The 13,268-nt window shown below is 26.5% G+C and overlaps 7 protein-coding genes across 7 annotated transcripts, besides 16 other annotated features; 5 read left to right on the forward strand and 2 right to left on the reverse strand.

Annotated features, from left to right (window-relative positions):
- Positions 1-88: 88 nt before the first annotated feature.
- On the forward strand, positions 89-487 carry EDI_027610 (uncharacterized protein; the record flags this gene model as incomplete). The annotated part of the gene is made up of 1 exon (XM_001738192.1): positions 89-487. The coding sequence occupies one exon, from the start codon at positions 89-91 to the stop codon at positions 485-487; it is 399 nt and encodes a 132-aa protein (XP_001738244.1).
- A 49-nt stretch (positions 488-536) lies between these two features.
- Positions 537-634: a sequence feature (AT_rich).
- A 77-nt stretch (positions 635-711) lies between these two features.
- EDI_027620 (uncharacterized protein) lies at positions 712-2,489 on the forward strand (the record flags this gene model as incomplete). The annotated part of the gene is made up of 4 exons (XM_001738193.1): positions 712-854; positions 927-1,179; positions 1,310-2,231; positions 2,323-2,489. The coding sequence occupies 4 exons, from the start codon at positions 712-714 to the stop codon at positions 2,487-2,489; spliced, it is 1,485 nt and encodes a 494-aa protein (XP_001738245.1).
- A 60-nt stretch (positions 2,490-2,549) lies between these two features.
- Positions 2,550-2,624: a sequence feature (AT_rich).
- A 4-nt stretch (positions 2,625-2,628) lies between these two features.
- Positions 2,629-4,533, reverse strand: EDI_027630 (uncharacterized protein; the record flags this gene model as incomplete). The annotated part of the gene is made up of 1 exon (XM_001738194.1): positions 2,629-4,533. One exon carries the CDS (start codon positions 4,531-4,533, stop codon positions 2,629-2,631), a length of 1,905 nt encoding a protein of 634 aa, XP_001738246.1.
- Positions 3,620-3,644: a sequence feature (AT_rich).
- A 57-nt stretch (positions 4,534-4,590) lies between the features above and the next one.
- Positions 4,591-4,618: a sequence feature (AT_rich).
- Positions 4,619-4,717: 99 nt separating this feature from the next.
- Positions 4,718-6,631, forward strand: EDI_027640 (tRNA pseudouridine synthase D, putative; the record flags this gene model as incomplete). Its single annotated transcript, XM_001738195.1, has 1 exon — positions 4,718-6,631. One exon carries the CDS (start codon positions 4,718-4,720, stop codon positions 6,629-6,631), a length of 1,914 nt encoding a protein of 637 aa, XP_001738247.1.
- Positions 4,829-4,931: a microsatellite.
- Positions 6,632-6,724: 93 nt separating the features above from the next.
- Positions 6,725-6,773: a sequence feature (AT_rich).
- Positions 6,774-6,824: 51 nt separating this feature from the next.
- Positions 6,825-8,582, forward strand: EDI_027650 (ubiquitin carboxyl-terminal hydrolase DUB-1, putative; the record flags this gene model as incomplete). Its single annotated transcript, XM_001738196.1, has 1 exon — positions 6,825-8,582. The coding sequence occupies one exon, from the start codon at positions 6,825-6,827 to the stop codon at positions 8,580-8,582; it is 1,758 nt and encodes a 585-aa protein (XP_001738248.1).
- Positions 7,205-7,236: a sequence feature (AT_rich).
- A 6-nt stretch (positions 8,583-8,588) lies between the features above and the next one.
- Positions 8,589-8,746: a sequence feature (AT_rich).
- A 57-nt stretch (positions 8,747-8,803) lies between these two features.
- Positions 8,804-8,985: a microsatellite.
- A 144-nt stretch (positions 8,986-9,129) lies between these two features.
- Positions 9,130-9,183: a sequence feature (AT_rich).
- Positions 9,184-9,206: 23 nt separating this feature from the next.
- Positions 9,207-9,272: a sequence feature (AT_rich).
- A 27-nt stretch (positions 9,273-9,299) lies between these two features.
- Positions 9,300-10,226, reverse strand: EDI_027660 (SNW domain-containing protein, putative; the record flags this gene model as incomplete). The annotated part of the gene is made up of 1 exon (XM_001738197.1): positions 9,300-10,226. The coding sequence occupies one exon, from the start codon at positions 10,224-10,226 to the stop codon at positions 9,300-9,302; it is 927 nt and encodes a 308-aa protein (XP_001738249.1).
- Positions 9,555-9,639: a microsatellite.
- Positions 10,214-10,274: a microsatellite.
- A 216-nt stretch (positions 10,275-10,490) lies between these two features.
- Positions 10,491-12,479, forward strand: EDI_027670 (Luminal-binding protein 5 precursor, putative; the record flags this gene model as incomplete). The annotated part of the gene is made up of 1 exon (XM_001738198.1): positions 10,491-12,479. The coding sequence occupies one exon, from the start codon at positions 10,491-10,493 to the stop codon at positions 12,477-12,479; it is 1,989 nt and encodes a 662-aa protein (XP_001738250.1).
- Positions 10,845-10,868: a sequence feature (AT_rich).
- Positions 12,480-12,677: 198 nt separating the features above from the next.
- Positions 12,678-12,727: a sequence feature (AT_rich).
- Positions 12,728-13,123: 396 nt separating this feature from the next.
- Positions 13,124-13,236: a sequence feature (AT_rich).
- Positions 13,237-13,268: the final 32 nt, after the last annotated feature.

Below are 13,268 nucleotides of genomic sequence, written 5' to 3' on the forward strand. Positions count from 1 at the left end.
ATGTAATGACTTAGAAAGAAGTTCTACCTAAATGAGATGAAGAATGAAAAGGTTAGTGAAACTTTCATCTAAACTAATCACTACCAAAATGAACACCACATCATTTACATATCATCCTGAATTCTTTACTTCTGAGAGTCTTAGTATGAATTGTCCTCGGGTTACACAGACTTTCTTTTCTGCACCGAATCCATTATTCAGTCGACTGCAAACTCTTTCACCTGAACCATTAAATACACAACAAAGACAAATTCTTGAAGTTGGTGATATGCCAATGGAAGAAGAAGAAGAAGAGTCAGAATTTACTGAAGAAGTATTTGATTTAGAAGATGATGATGAATTTTCTGATGAAATTGATGAAACTAATGACCTTTTAGCATCTCAATTATTAGAGACAGTAGAAAATATTAGAAAACAATCTGAAGAGAGAAATAAAATACTTAGGAATATTGTTTCAATGAATTCATCGTATGTGCCACCACATTAAACAAAATAAATTTTTGTGGATGAGCCAAGTTATCTTTAACATAACACTGTTTTTAATTAAATTTTTTTTTATAATTGTATTTATTTTTTTCCTAATAAAAATTACTTTTAAAAGAAGATTTTTTGATAATAAGATTTTTTTATTTTTGAACAAACAGTTAAAGATGGAAAAATAGAAAGTGAGAAAAAAAAGAAAAAATTTACTTATAATCAATTATCAAGATCATGAGTATGTTGATGCCTAATTGGAAACCATTGGGTGAATCACCTTTTACACAACTTATTCGTATGAATGCAGCTTTAGAGGAAATTCTTGACCAACCTGATCTTTTAACTGAACTCAGAACAAATAATGATCTTCAACAATAGTTTGTCACTTTTTCTTATCTTATTTTTTTCTTTCTTTTTTTCAGAACATCAAAAACGCTTATTGGTTTTAGTATTTGTTCTCAAGCAAATATACATAAAATGGTAAGTTTTGTTTGTGGTCATGGACAAGTAAAACATCAAATACTATCAGGTGCTGTACTATCTTCAGGGATTGGGTGTGTTGTTGATGCAGTATTTCTTAATGACAAAACGGGGTTATATATGTTAAAACAATTAACATTTAAAAATAAAAGACTTTCAGGAATGACATTAGATTTGTTATGTAAAGTTCTTTCATCATTACTAATTCCTATTCAATCAAAAGTTTGTTTCTATATTATTTTTGTTGTAACAACATTAGTTATTCAAAACCAACTTTTCTCACTATTATTATTGTTAGACCTTTTAAAGGCATTTTTTTAGTAAGAAAGAAACAAAAATATTAATTAAGTAGGAATTTGTATTAGTTCAAACAGTTGATGGATTTTTAGAAGGGTTAATTTCATATATGGAAAGTTATAGTGTTTGTGATTACATTATAGCTTTGTTAAAGTTAGATGTTTTTCATATGAACAGTAGAAGTATTCAATGGTTTTGTGAACATGGATTTATTACTATGCTATTAAACTCATTTCTAGAAGAAAATATTTCAATTGATAAAGTTGAAAGTGCAGCAAGAATTATTGATGAAATTGTTATTTGGCGTCATAGTCATCAAATTGGTGCAGCAGCTAATATTTTCGTAGATTTCTTTAATATTGATAAAAATTTAGAACAATTTATTTGTTGTGTATTTTCTACCACAATTAAAACAGTTCAAGAAAATGGGTTATTAATTATTAGCGATATGTTAGCCTCAAATACTTCAAGAAGTGAATTATGTACAATGCCTATTGGAGGATTACCTGCTATTTATAAAAACCTTGTTAAACATTTTGATAGTATCAAACGACTATTAACAACTTCAACAGAAAGTAATAGTGGTCAGGTTGGACAAACAAAAATCAAACTTGGTTTTATTGTTCTTTCATTATTATTATCTAATTATTCTGTAATTTATAAATTGGTTGATGAGTTTGGATTTATCCAATCTTTATTAGATATTTTCTATGATGAAAGGCATCAATGTACTATTTTCAGACAAATTGTTTATGATATTATTAATACTATTGTCCAAAGGCCAGTAACAGAAATTAAATATCAATTATTAAGAGATAACAAATTTTTAGAAAAAAGCGTTGAATTTGATAAAAGGGCAATTGAGTTTCATCATCAACATCACTATTATCCGGACTATTATCTTATTAATTCGACTTTGATGTTCGATATTTATAACAATAGAGAATTAACCTCTTCTAAGTTCTCAGCAACTATTAGTTTGTTTTTTTATTTGTTTATATTCTCTGAATATTAGAATAAAGCTTTTGTTTGAGTTCATCAACTAACAAAACAATATTAATTTTATAGATAATGATTTATTCTTAAATTATGTGATTGAAGTTATCATTCCAAGAAATGAAGAAAAAAGTACATATTTTGAACAAAAACATATCCCAGATAATTATTTTGATAGTAATACATATACTAATTTCTTATTAAACTCACAAAAAAGAGGAGATGATGATGATTTTTGAAGATGATTACATCTATTCTGATATGATAATTATGTAATACCTCAAATATTTCTATGTTTCTTTTTTTATTTAATCAATAATAAAAACTAATAAACAATTTTAAATAAATAATAATACAATTAAATACAATTTTATGAAATCAAGCCTTAAAAAGCTCAGAACCAAGAATCATTCTAATTCTTGTTCTTTGGGGATATTTTTTACATCTCTTGTAAATGTCTAATGGATTAATAAAAATGTTTTGTTGGTATGATTTTCTAAGATTTTTAAATGCATTTTTTAATACTTTGATTGGTGACGTTTCTTCTTCTTTATAAAATGTCCATAATAGTCCATAATTTGGTTCAGAGTGAATACATGATAAAATTATATTCTTTAACATTGACCATTGTTTAGTAAGAATTATTAATTTTAGAAATTCTATATAAATATCCCCATATTGAGGAGTAAATACTTGGGCATATTTGAGAAATAATAATGATAAATAAAAATTACCTTGTTTCATTGCCATTCTTGCACCTTCACACCATACCTCTCCAGATTTAGGTGCATTTCTCAATGCAAGTTCAAGGGATTCTTCTTGTTTTTGAATTCCTTCAATTTGAGATAACATAACAAATAATCCCCATACTCTTCCTGTTGATGGAAATTGTCCAACAACAGATTTACAAATATCATATCCTTGTTTAACCTTATTACATCGAACAAGAATCATAATAGCTTCAATAGAATATTTCCAATCATCGATTACTTCAATAATTTCATATGCTTTTTTAACTGCATTATTTTCATCTTTAATAACTTCTTCAATATGTGCTTTTTCCATTAATACAATTCCAACTTGTTTTTCTCCAACAAGTTGTTGTGCTTCTTTTAAATATTTCAATGACCTATTTATATCTTTATTCATAAAATGACGTGCCATTAAAACATAACTTTTCCATATTGTATTGAGTGGAGAAGATTTTAAACAAACTTCGAATTGTTCTGTTGCCATATCATTCCATCCATAATCACAAGCTATTATAGCAACTTCAAGATAAACTTTCCACTGAACGTCAGTACTAAGATTCCCAATATGTTTATTTACAATTTCTTGTAAATCAGCTTTAAATTTTAACACTACTTCCTTAATTATTTTTAATATATTATTTTCTAATACCTCTTCTTCAATTTCTTTTTTCCTTTCATAACTATTAATCATTTCTAGAGAATCACTAGACTGTTCTTCATTTTCAAAACCAATATTGATCAATGGACTTCTAGGAGAATTAACTGGAGAACAAATCAAAGTATTCTCTTTAATAATTTTATTAATCCTTAATTTAGTAATCCTACTCCTAGTTCGTATTAGTAATATTAATAAATGAATATATTTTGGAAAAGAAGACAATCCTTTTTCACTTAACTCATAACATTTATTTTCGTTTAACAATTTATGATACATCAGTGCATGTTCATATAACATTGGTGCGATAGCTGTTCCAGTTAATTTCTTACTAACCAAAACATTCATACCATTAAGAGCTACATTCAAAGAGCCAACACGGGCTTCAAACATTAATCCTTCAAATATAATTTTCCATACTAAATTCACATTTTTTCCTTTTATTTTAACTTCTAGTAATTTTCTTGCTTTATCAAATTCATGAATTTTTTCATACCATTGAATTGCTTTAATACAAACAGTTTCATCATCACATTTTTCTGCACAATCATCAAATAATTTTCCAATACTTGTAAATTTTCCTCTTTCTTCTAAATAGGTAAGGGACTTACATATAAAATTTTTATCATTTCCAATTATTTTAGCACCAATACCAATCCATTTTTCACACAGTGTATCTCTTCCTAAATCGATACAATGGTCTATTACTTTTATAATAACATATTTTTTAATTTCATGAAAAATATCTAACATCTTTAAAGCACGTTGATCAAACCGTGTTTCTTCACTATCTTTTGTAACTTCCTCAAAGGAAGCATTAAATTCATTTTCAAGTTTCATAACCCGTTGATTTTTTTCTTCATTTCTTCGCTTCATCGCTGTCGTGTTTTTATTTTTTTATAAAGCATTTTCTTAAATATGGTGTGTCTCTTCATTATATTTTTTTAAAATATTAAATTAAGGTGAAGAGACAACAATGTAAAATAGAAAGAAGTATGTTTTAAAAACTCAAAAAAGAAATTTAATAGAAAAATAGGGTTCTTAGATCTAATGCTTTATTATGAAAAGAGGAAGTCAGAAGCCGATTCAAAAAATCAAAAAAATCTCTATGGTGCAAAGTATTCCTACACAACCAACTGACCCTTCTACTGTTAGAATAATAGATTACTCAAAAAACAATGAAAAGAAAGATGAACTAAAACGAGAAGAAGAAAAAGTAAAAGAAATGAAAGAAAAAAGAAGAGAACAAAGCAGAAATCATGAAAAAGAGGAAATAGTTAATGTTATTGAAAAACCAAAAGAGATTAATATGGGTATAACATCTTTTGTTAGAAAAGGAAAAAGTATTAACGGATTAACAAAACATCTTGTGAGTGATTTTCAAGTACGTGAAATTGGATTAGATAATTCTATAGCAGATATTATTGATAGAGAAAATGTGAGGGGTGTTACAAAAATTACAGAAGAAAAAATAGAAGAAGTGGTTAATAAAGAAGAATGGATTAATAAAATGAGATTAATTATTGGAACAGAAGTAGATGAAATAGCCCCAAAAATTTTTGATGAGAAAGTAAATCGAATTGAAATTAAAAAACCATTAAATAAACAAGAAAGAACAGAGTTTCATATGGTTGTTAAAGAACTTCCAAATTATGACTCAACATGTGATAACGGAATTCTTGTGTTAAAAAAAGGTGCAAAAAAAATTCGTGGTGGAAGAGAAAAAAACTCTATTTTAAAATGTGTTTTAAGGAAATCAAATATTGATACTGGTGAAGCTATTAATCGTATTTCAAAAGCATTGAATTTAGGTAAAAATGCTATTTGTTTTGCTGGAATGAAAGACAAAAGAGGAGTTACATGCCAATATATTACTATCCCTGGAGTTAAACAAGAATTAATTGAAGAGAGTTTAAAAAAAAGTATATGTAATGGAATTACTTTAAGTCAATTTGAACACGTAAATCATATGATTAAATTAGGAGATTTACTTGGAAATGAATTTAGAGTTATTATTAGGGAAATTGATAATGTTGATGAAGTTCTTAAAAATTGTGAAAGTATTAAAAAGTTTGGATATATTAATTATTTTGGACTACAACGATTTGGTAGTTGTGGTACTACCCATTTAATTGGAAAAGCATTATTAAAAGAAGAATATCAAGAAGCTGCAGATTTAATGATGAAAGAAGGAAATGATACTTTTAGTGTTGCACAAGGAAAAAAATATTATAAAGAAAAACAATACAAATTAGCATATGAAATTATTCCAATTAAAAGAAATATTGAAAGAGCTCTTATGCAAGCATTAGATAAACAAGTTAAACTTGGAGTCAGTATAAGTAATGGAATGTTTAAAACTGCTATTGATAATGCAATTGTTTATAAAACTAAATCGTTATATCTTCACGCATATCAAAGTTATGTTTGGAATCAAGTTGTCTCTAAGAGATTTGAAAAATATGGTAATGCAGTATTAGTAGGTGATTTATATGAAACAAAACAAGGAACAATTGATTTTGTTACTGAGGAATTATTACCTTCAATTTGTTTGCATCAAATTATTATCCCACTTCCTGCACAAGGAATTACAATGCCAAAAAATGAAATAAAAAATTTCTTTGATGAAGTACTTTCTAAAGATGGGTTCATACTTGATACTTTCCCAACTAAAATTTATAATGTTGCAATAACTGGAGATCAGAGAAAAATTGTCATTCAACCAAAAGACGTGGAGTATCAAGTTATTCATTATGGAAATGTTGGACAAGACCTTCTTGATGAAAGAGGTTATCTTAGAACTGACTACCAAAGTGGTGATAGAATTGGACTTTGGATTAAGTTCCAATTAGAACCTTCTGCTTATGCCACTATGTTATTCAGAGAATTATTAAAAATGCCAACGGATTTGGATTGTCAAAAACAATTAACTGAAGAAATGAAAGAAAAAATGGAAGAAGAAGAAGAACATTAAAGCATTTAATTGATTGATTTTTTATTTAAACAAAGGGGTGGTCTTGGTAATAGGTAAATGAAATAGTACATTTCTATTGAGTAACATACTTTCATAAATTTTATATCTTTAAATGAATAAATTAATTTTTGTTTATTTAAATGAAGAAAAGTTCAGTTTTAGGGTTTTTAGAATTCAATAAATCACACAAGAAATGTCTTTAGATGTTGAACAACAAATTCAACGTCAAATTAATGAATTTCTTCCAAAAAAATTGAAGTTTATCAAAACAGAAACGATAAATCCAATAGCAAATAAAACAATTAGTATTGATAATAGGATAGATGTTGATTATGACGATATTGAAGAGTTAATGAAATGGAAATTAAAAAACGGTAGAAATGCAGGGAGAGGATATTTTAATGCACATAGTAATTGTTATATGATTAGTATATTACAAGTATTAACTCACACAACACCTTTTTATAATTATATGATACAACAAAAGATTAAAGTAGATGACATATTTTTTAAAGAATTAGAACGAATAATAAAAGAGGCGTTTGAAAAAAATAATAATCAACCATTAAAACCAATAATATTTGAAAAAAATTTAAAAAAATTATCTTCTTCTTTACAAAGATATCAACAAGAAGATGCTACAGAATTTTATTTACTATTAATTGATCATCTTCATGAAGCAATAATTGGAAAAGGAAAAAATAAAATATCAGCTATTAGTAGTATATTTCATGTTGAATTGATATCAAGAATTACATGTTATAATTGTACAAGATTTAATGACCATGACGAACATTTTTCTGTATTACCAATTGAAATAACAAAACAAAAAACACTTGAAAGTGGATTTGATCAATTCTTTAAAAAAGAAATGATTTCCCATTATCATTGTGAAAAATGTAATACAAAATCAAATGCTAGTAAATGTTATTTCTTTAAAAGATTACCTTGGGTATTGCCAATTCAACTAAAAAGATTTACTTGGGACGAAAAAAAAATTAATGGAAAAGTAACTTTTCCTTTGCAACTTAACATCTCAAAATATGGAGTAGATGGATTATATGATCTTTATGCAATTGTGGTTCATCTAGGAAAAACAAAATTTAGTGGTCATTATATTTCTTACTGTAAAACGCCAAGTGGTGGTTGGTTTAGATTTGATGATGAAGAAGTTAAACCTGTTTCAATTAAAGTAGTCTTACAAGAAGAGGCTTACATGTTATTCTATTCTAAATCAGAAGAGAGAGTCAGTACAACAAAAGAAATAAAAAGAGCAATTGAAAGTAATGACTTAGAAAAATTGAGTACTATTGTTGTGAAAGAAAATGAACAAAAAGATAAACCAACAGAAATAAAAGAAGAAACTGTTTTTGTTAATAATATATTTAAGTCTTCAAGAGTTAAATCAGTTCATCAATTCATCAACCAAAAATATCAACCAATTAAAAGAAAACCTGAAGAACCACAAAATAATGATATAAGAGGTGGAAAAATTACTTCAGAAGAAATAGAACAAAAGTTTAAAGAGAGACAAGTAGAAACTGAACCAATTCCAATGATCACTATACGTAAAAAAGATGGAAAGCAACAAAAAAAATTAGACATTGCTGGAAAGCCTATCAAAGAAAGAAAAGGTATTGAAACATTTGACTTAAGAAAAATTCCATTTGGTTTGAATTATAGTGAACGAGTAGAAGGGTGGGATGATGAGACAGAAGAAATAAGGAAGAATGTATTAAGAAATAAAGTTGGTGCTATTGATAAAGAAAAAGAAACCCATATCAGTAAATTAGACCAATATGATATTGAGTTAGATAAACCAAAAGAAAGAAAACTTAGAAAAAATATGAAGAATGCATTTAAAGTAGAAGATAAAAAGTTTAATCCATTCCAATATCAATCTGATAAAAAAAGACACCAAAAAGAAAGGGAAAGAAATGAAGGACAATAACATAAGTATTTTAATGAATTAGTTATATATTACAAATTTTATTCATTTATTGTTTTTTAATTAAAAATAATTTAGTAGCAATTAATTTGACTTTATTAAAAGGATAAATAATAGATTATGTCAATAATTAGAATGTATAAATTAAATTAATTTTTTATTTTTATCTTATTACTGATTATCATAGTATTTAAAATACCAATATTCTGGTAAGTTGTTAATACATTAATTTATTTATTCAAATAATGATTAATTATTATATAGTATTTAATTTATTTGTAAACTCATTTAATTATAATAATTATCAAATGATTAATATATTAAAGTGTTAATAATATTATAATAATTATTTATATAGTATATTATTTCTTTGTTATATGATCAATTTCTTAAATATTTATTTATTATTATTTTATTTTTTCACAAAATATGTTATACCTTCTTGAATAAAAATAAACAATAATTACTATTTTTATATCGTTATTGGGTTAATAAAGAGAAGATAATTAATATAATGATAATGAATATTCTATGTTTTTTAACTAGAGACTAAATAAAAAATATTATTTTATTCAATAATATTAAAGATAAAAAAATAAAAAAAGAGTGTCTTGTTATTCTCGATTCTAAAATAAATTTAGAATAATTCTTTCTATTAATTTTAAAATTTAGAAACTTAATAAATGAAAAAAACACAAAACAATCAAATAATCATTCTTGTTATTCATCAGTTAGCTCTTTTGGCTTGTACTGTTGGTTTGGGGTTGCTTTAAAAAGAACTTCATCATACACATTGTATTCATCTTCTTCTCCAAAACCAGAATTTAGTCCATCTCCTTGGTTAAATAATCGTTGGTCAAACATTAAATCTTTAGAGTCAATCTTTTTACCCAAAGCAATTGACTCTGCAACATCTCTTCTTTTTTCTCTTTCCATTTCTTTTTCAAGTCCTTTAAGCCCAGCCTTTCTATAAAATTCTTCTCTTTCTCTCCTTCTTTCATCTCGGGCTTTATCCCTTTTTTCTTTTTCTTCATCAAATTGTTCATCTTCTTCTTCTTCTCGTAACTTTCTCATAGCCAAAGCGAGTTGTCTCATTTCTTCTTCGTTTCTTTCTTTCTTTGCCATTTCAATTCTCTTCTTCATTTCAACTCGCTTTTCATTTTCTTCTTGTGCTGCTTTTTCAGCAAGATAAAGGGCTTCAGCAAATTCAGCATGACGTTCATTAATTTCATCTTTTTGAAGATTTCTTCTATCAACAGCTACACGTTTATCTAGAGAAATAGTGTATCCTCTATTATTTTTCCAATTTGAGATACAAGGAGGGATATTAAACTCATCCATTTGTTGTTTTGTTAATTTTTTAGGTGGCTCATGAAGGATAGGGACAGGCTCAGTAACTTGTCTTGGTGCAACTTTCTTGTATTTAAACTTAGGAACATCTAAAGGATCCACTTTTTCATCAATAATTTCAATAATTCTTTGTTCAGGAGGATTTTTTCCTCTTTGAATAGGAGTGTATTTGATATATTCTTTTGTTGGAAGAATTTCTGGTTTCTTGATCAGTGACAGTGTTCCTGGTTGTTGAATTTTATTTGCAATTTCCTTCGAGATATGAGTGTCATGTGTTCTCACAATTTTTTCTTCCATTTTAATCTCATTTTTTATTTTTTTAATTTTTTTTATTTCGTCTTTTTTAAGATAATCACATTCTCTTTTTCAAATAACATTTTTTGTTTTGACAGAACCTCTATCAGATTATATCTTCTGAAACACCACGTATTCATTTTTTTATTCTAACAAAAAAAACCTGGTAAACAAAGTGGATACATGTAACATTTTATAATTTTCGTCCCAGAAATCACCACGTGGAAATAAATATATAAATTAAACGAAAGAACTGAAAGAAACAGAATGTTAACTATTTTATTCACATTATTATTCTTTATTACTGTCTTTTCAGAAGACACCAAACAAGAAGAACAAAAAGTCGATGGACCAGTTATTGGTATCGATCTTGGTACAACTTTCTCTGCTGTTGGTATTTACAATGGAGAAGGTAAAGGAGTAGAAATTATAGTCAATGACCAAGGTAATAGAATTACACCATCAGTTGTTGCATTTACAGATACAGAAATTTTAGTTGGTGAAGCAGCAAAGAATCAAATTGCACAAAACCCAGAAAATACAATCTTTGAAATCAAAAGACTTATTGGAAGAACATTTGATGACAAAGAAGTTCAAAGAGATTTGAAATTATTCCCATACAAAATTATTAATAAAAATAATAAACCATTCATTGAAGTTAAATATAAAGGAGAAAGAAAAGAATATTCACCAGAAGAAATTAGTGCAATGGTTATTAAGAAAATGGCAGATACTGCTTCTACATATCTTGGAAAGGAAGTTAAACATGCTGTAATTACTGTTCCAGCATATTTCAATGATGCACAAAGACAAGCAACTAAGGATGCAGGTAAAATTGCAGGATTAAATGTATTAAGAATATTAAATGAACCAACAGCAGCTGCTATGGCTTATGGATTAAATAAAGTAGGAGGAGAAAAGAATATTCTTGTATTTGATCTTGGAGGAGGAACATTTGATGTATCATTATTAAACATTGAGGACAATGTTTTTGATGTTATTTCTACATCAGGAAATACCCATCTTGGAGGAAGTGATTTCGATCAAAAAGTAACAGAATATCTTGCTGATGTATTTAAGAGAAAATATGGAAAAGATCTCACAAAGGATAAAAGAGCTATTACAAGATTAAGAAGAGAAGCTGAAAGAGCAAAGAGAGCATTATCTGTTCAACAACAAGATAGAATTGAAATTGAAAATTTGGCTGATGGAACTGATTTCTCATTCACATTAACTAGAGCTAAATTCGAAGAATTAAACCTTGAATTATTTAAATCAACAATTGCTCCAGTCAGGAAAGTACTTGAAGATTCTGGAATGTCAAAAGGTAGCATTCATGAAGTTGTATTGGTTGGTGGTTCTACTCGTATTCCTAAAGTTCAACAATTACTTAAAGAATTCTTTAATGGAAAAGAACCATCTCGTGGAATTAATCCAGATGAGGCTGTTGCTTATGGAGCTGCAGTTCAAGGAGGTGTTTTGAGCAATATTAAGGGAACTGAAGATATTGTTTTGTTAGATACTACTCCATTAACACTTGGTATTGAAACTGTTGGAGGTGTAATGACTTCATTAGTTAAAAGAAATACTCACATTCCAATTTCAAAATCACAAACATTCTCTACATATCAAGACAATCAACCATCTGTTACTATTCAAGTTTTTGAAGGTGAACGTACAATGACTAAAGATAATCACTTCCTTGGAAAATTCGATTTAGATGGAATTCAACCAGCACCACGTGGAGTTCCACAAATTGAAGTTACTTTTGAAGTTGATGTCAATGGTATTTTAACAGTATCTGCAGAAGATAAGAAATCAGGAAAAAGTGAAAAAATTACAATTACTTCTGAGAAAGGTAGATTAAGTGAAGAAGAAATTGAACGAATGATTAAAGAAGCAGAAGAAAGAGCAGAAGATGATAAGAAAATTAAGGAACAAGTTGAAGCTAAAAATCAATTAGAAAATTATGCTTATCAAATTAAGAATAGTGTAAATGATAATGATAAACTTGGAGGAAAAATAGAAGAAGGTGATAAGAAAGTATTACTCGATGCTGTTCAAGATGTTACTTCCTTCCTTGAAAATAATGCTACTCCTACAAAAGAAGAATGTGACGATAAATATAAACAATTAGAACAAATTGCACAACCAATTATTGCTAAATATGGTGGAGGAGCTCAACAACAAGCTCCAGGTTATGACAATAACCAACAATATGGAAATTATGAAGAATATGAAAAAGATGAACTTTAAAAGTAGATTGAAATTTTCAAATATTTAAAATTTTTTGGTTCTTTTTACATAGTAATTGAAGTTAAATCTAATGAGTGTTAATATAGTAAATAAAAATAGTAAAGATATTGTAATGAATGACTTATTTTTAGTAAATGATGTAAAATATAGTTTACATTCTTTTCTTTGTTATTCATTTATTTTACAAGATCTTTTTTCAATTAAAAAATGAAATGAAATGATTATATTTATTTATTCTTTATTTTTTACTCTTTTCAAGGTAGTTTATATGTTTATTTATTGATGTGTATTATAAAACATTTATTAATCAAATACTATTTCATTTAATCTATTTTATGAGTACAAAGTAAAATATTTTATGTTCAGATAGTTTTAATTGATGAAAATGAGAAATTAATTTCTTTTATCTTAATTAGTTATTATTATTATTGGAGATTTTAATTTAACAATTACTCTCATATTATTCTAATTATATATTGTGATAATATCATATTGCTTAAATGATAAATTAATTAATGTAGGAATAGTATTTGATTCTATTGTTTTCATGATATTTTTTATATGATTAGTTATTGATTCTCTTTGTTTGTTCTTTTTCATTGTTCATTGAAATGGGATAAAACAGATGATTTGATAATTGTATCAAATAAAATCATAATCATTATTTCAATATTATTCAAATATATTTGATTTATTTCATAATCACAATGATTTACATTTTGAAATAATTGATAAAATTATATTTTATTAATTAAATCAATGACATTCATTCTGTTTTGATTTTTTAAT

The sequence above is a fragment of the Entamoeba dispar genome, genomic scaffold (assembly GCF_000209125.1).
Source record: "Entamoeba dispar SAW760 scf_1105229461171 genomic scaffold, whole genome shotgun sequence".
Taxonomy (NCBI): domain Eukaryota; phylum Evosea; order Mastigamoebida; family Endamoebidae; genus Entamoeba; species Entamoeba dispar.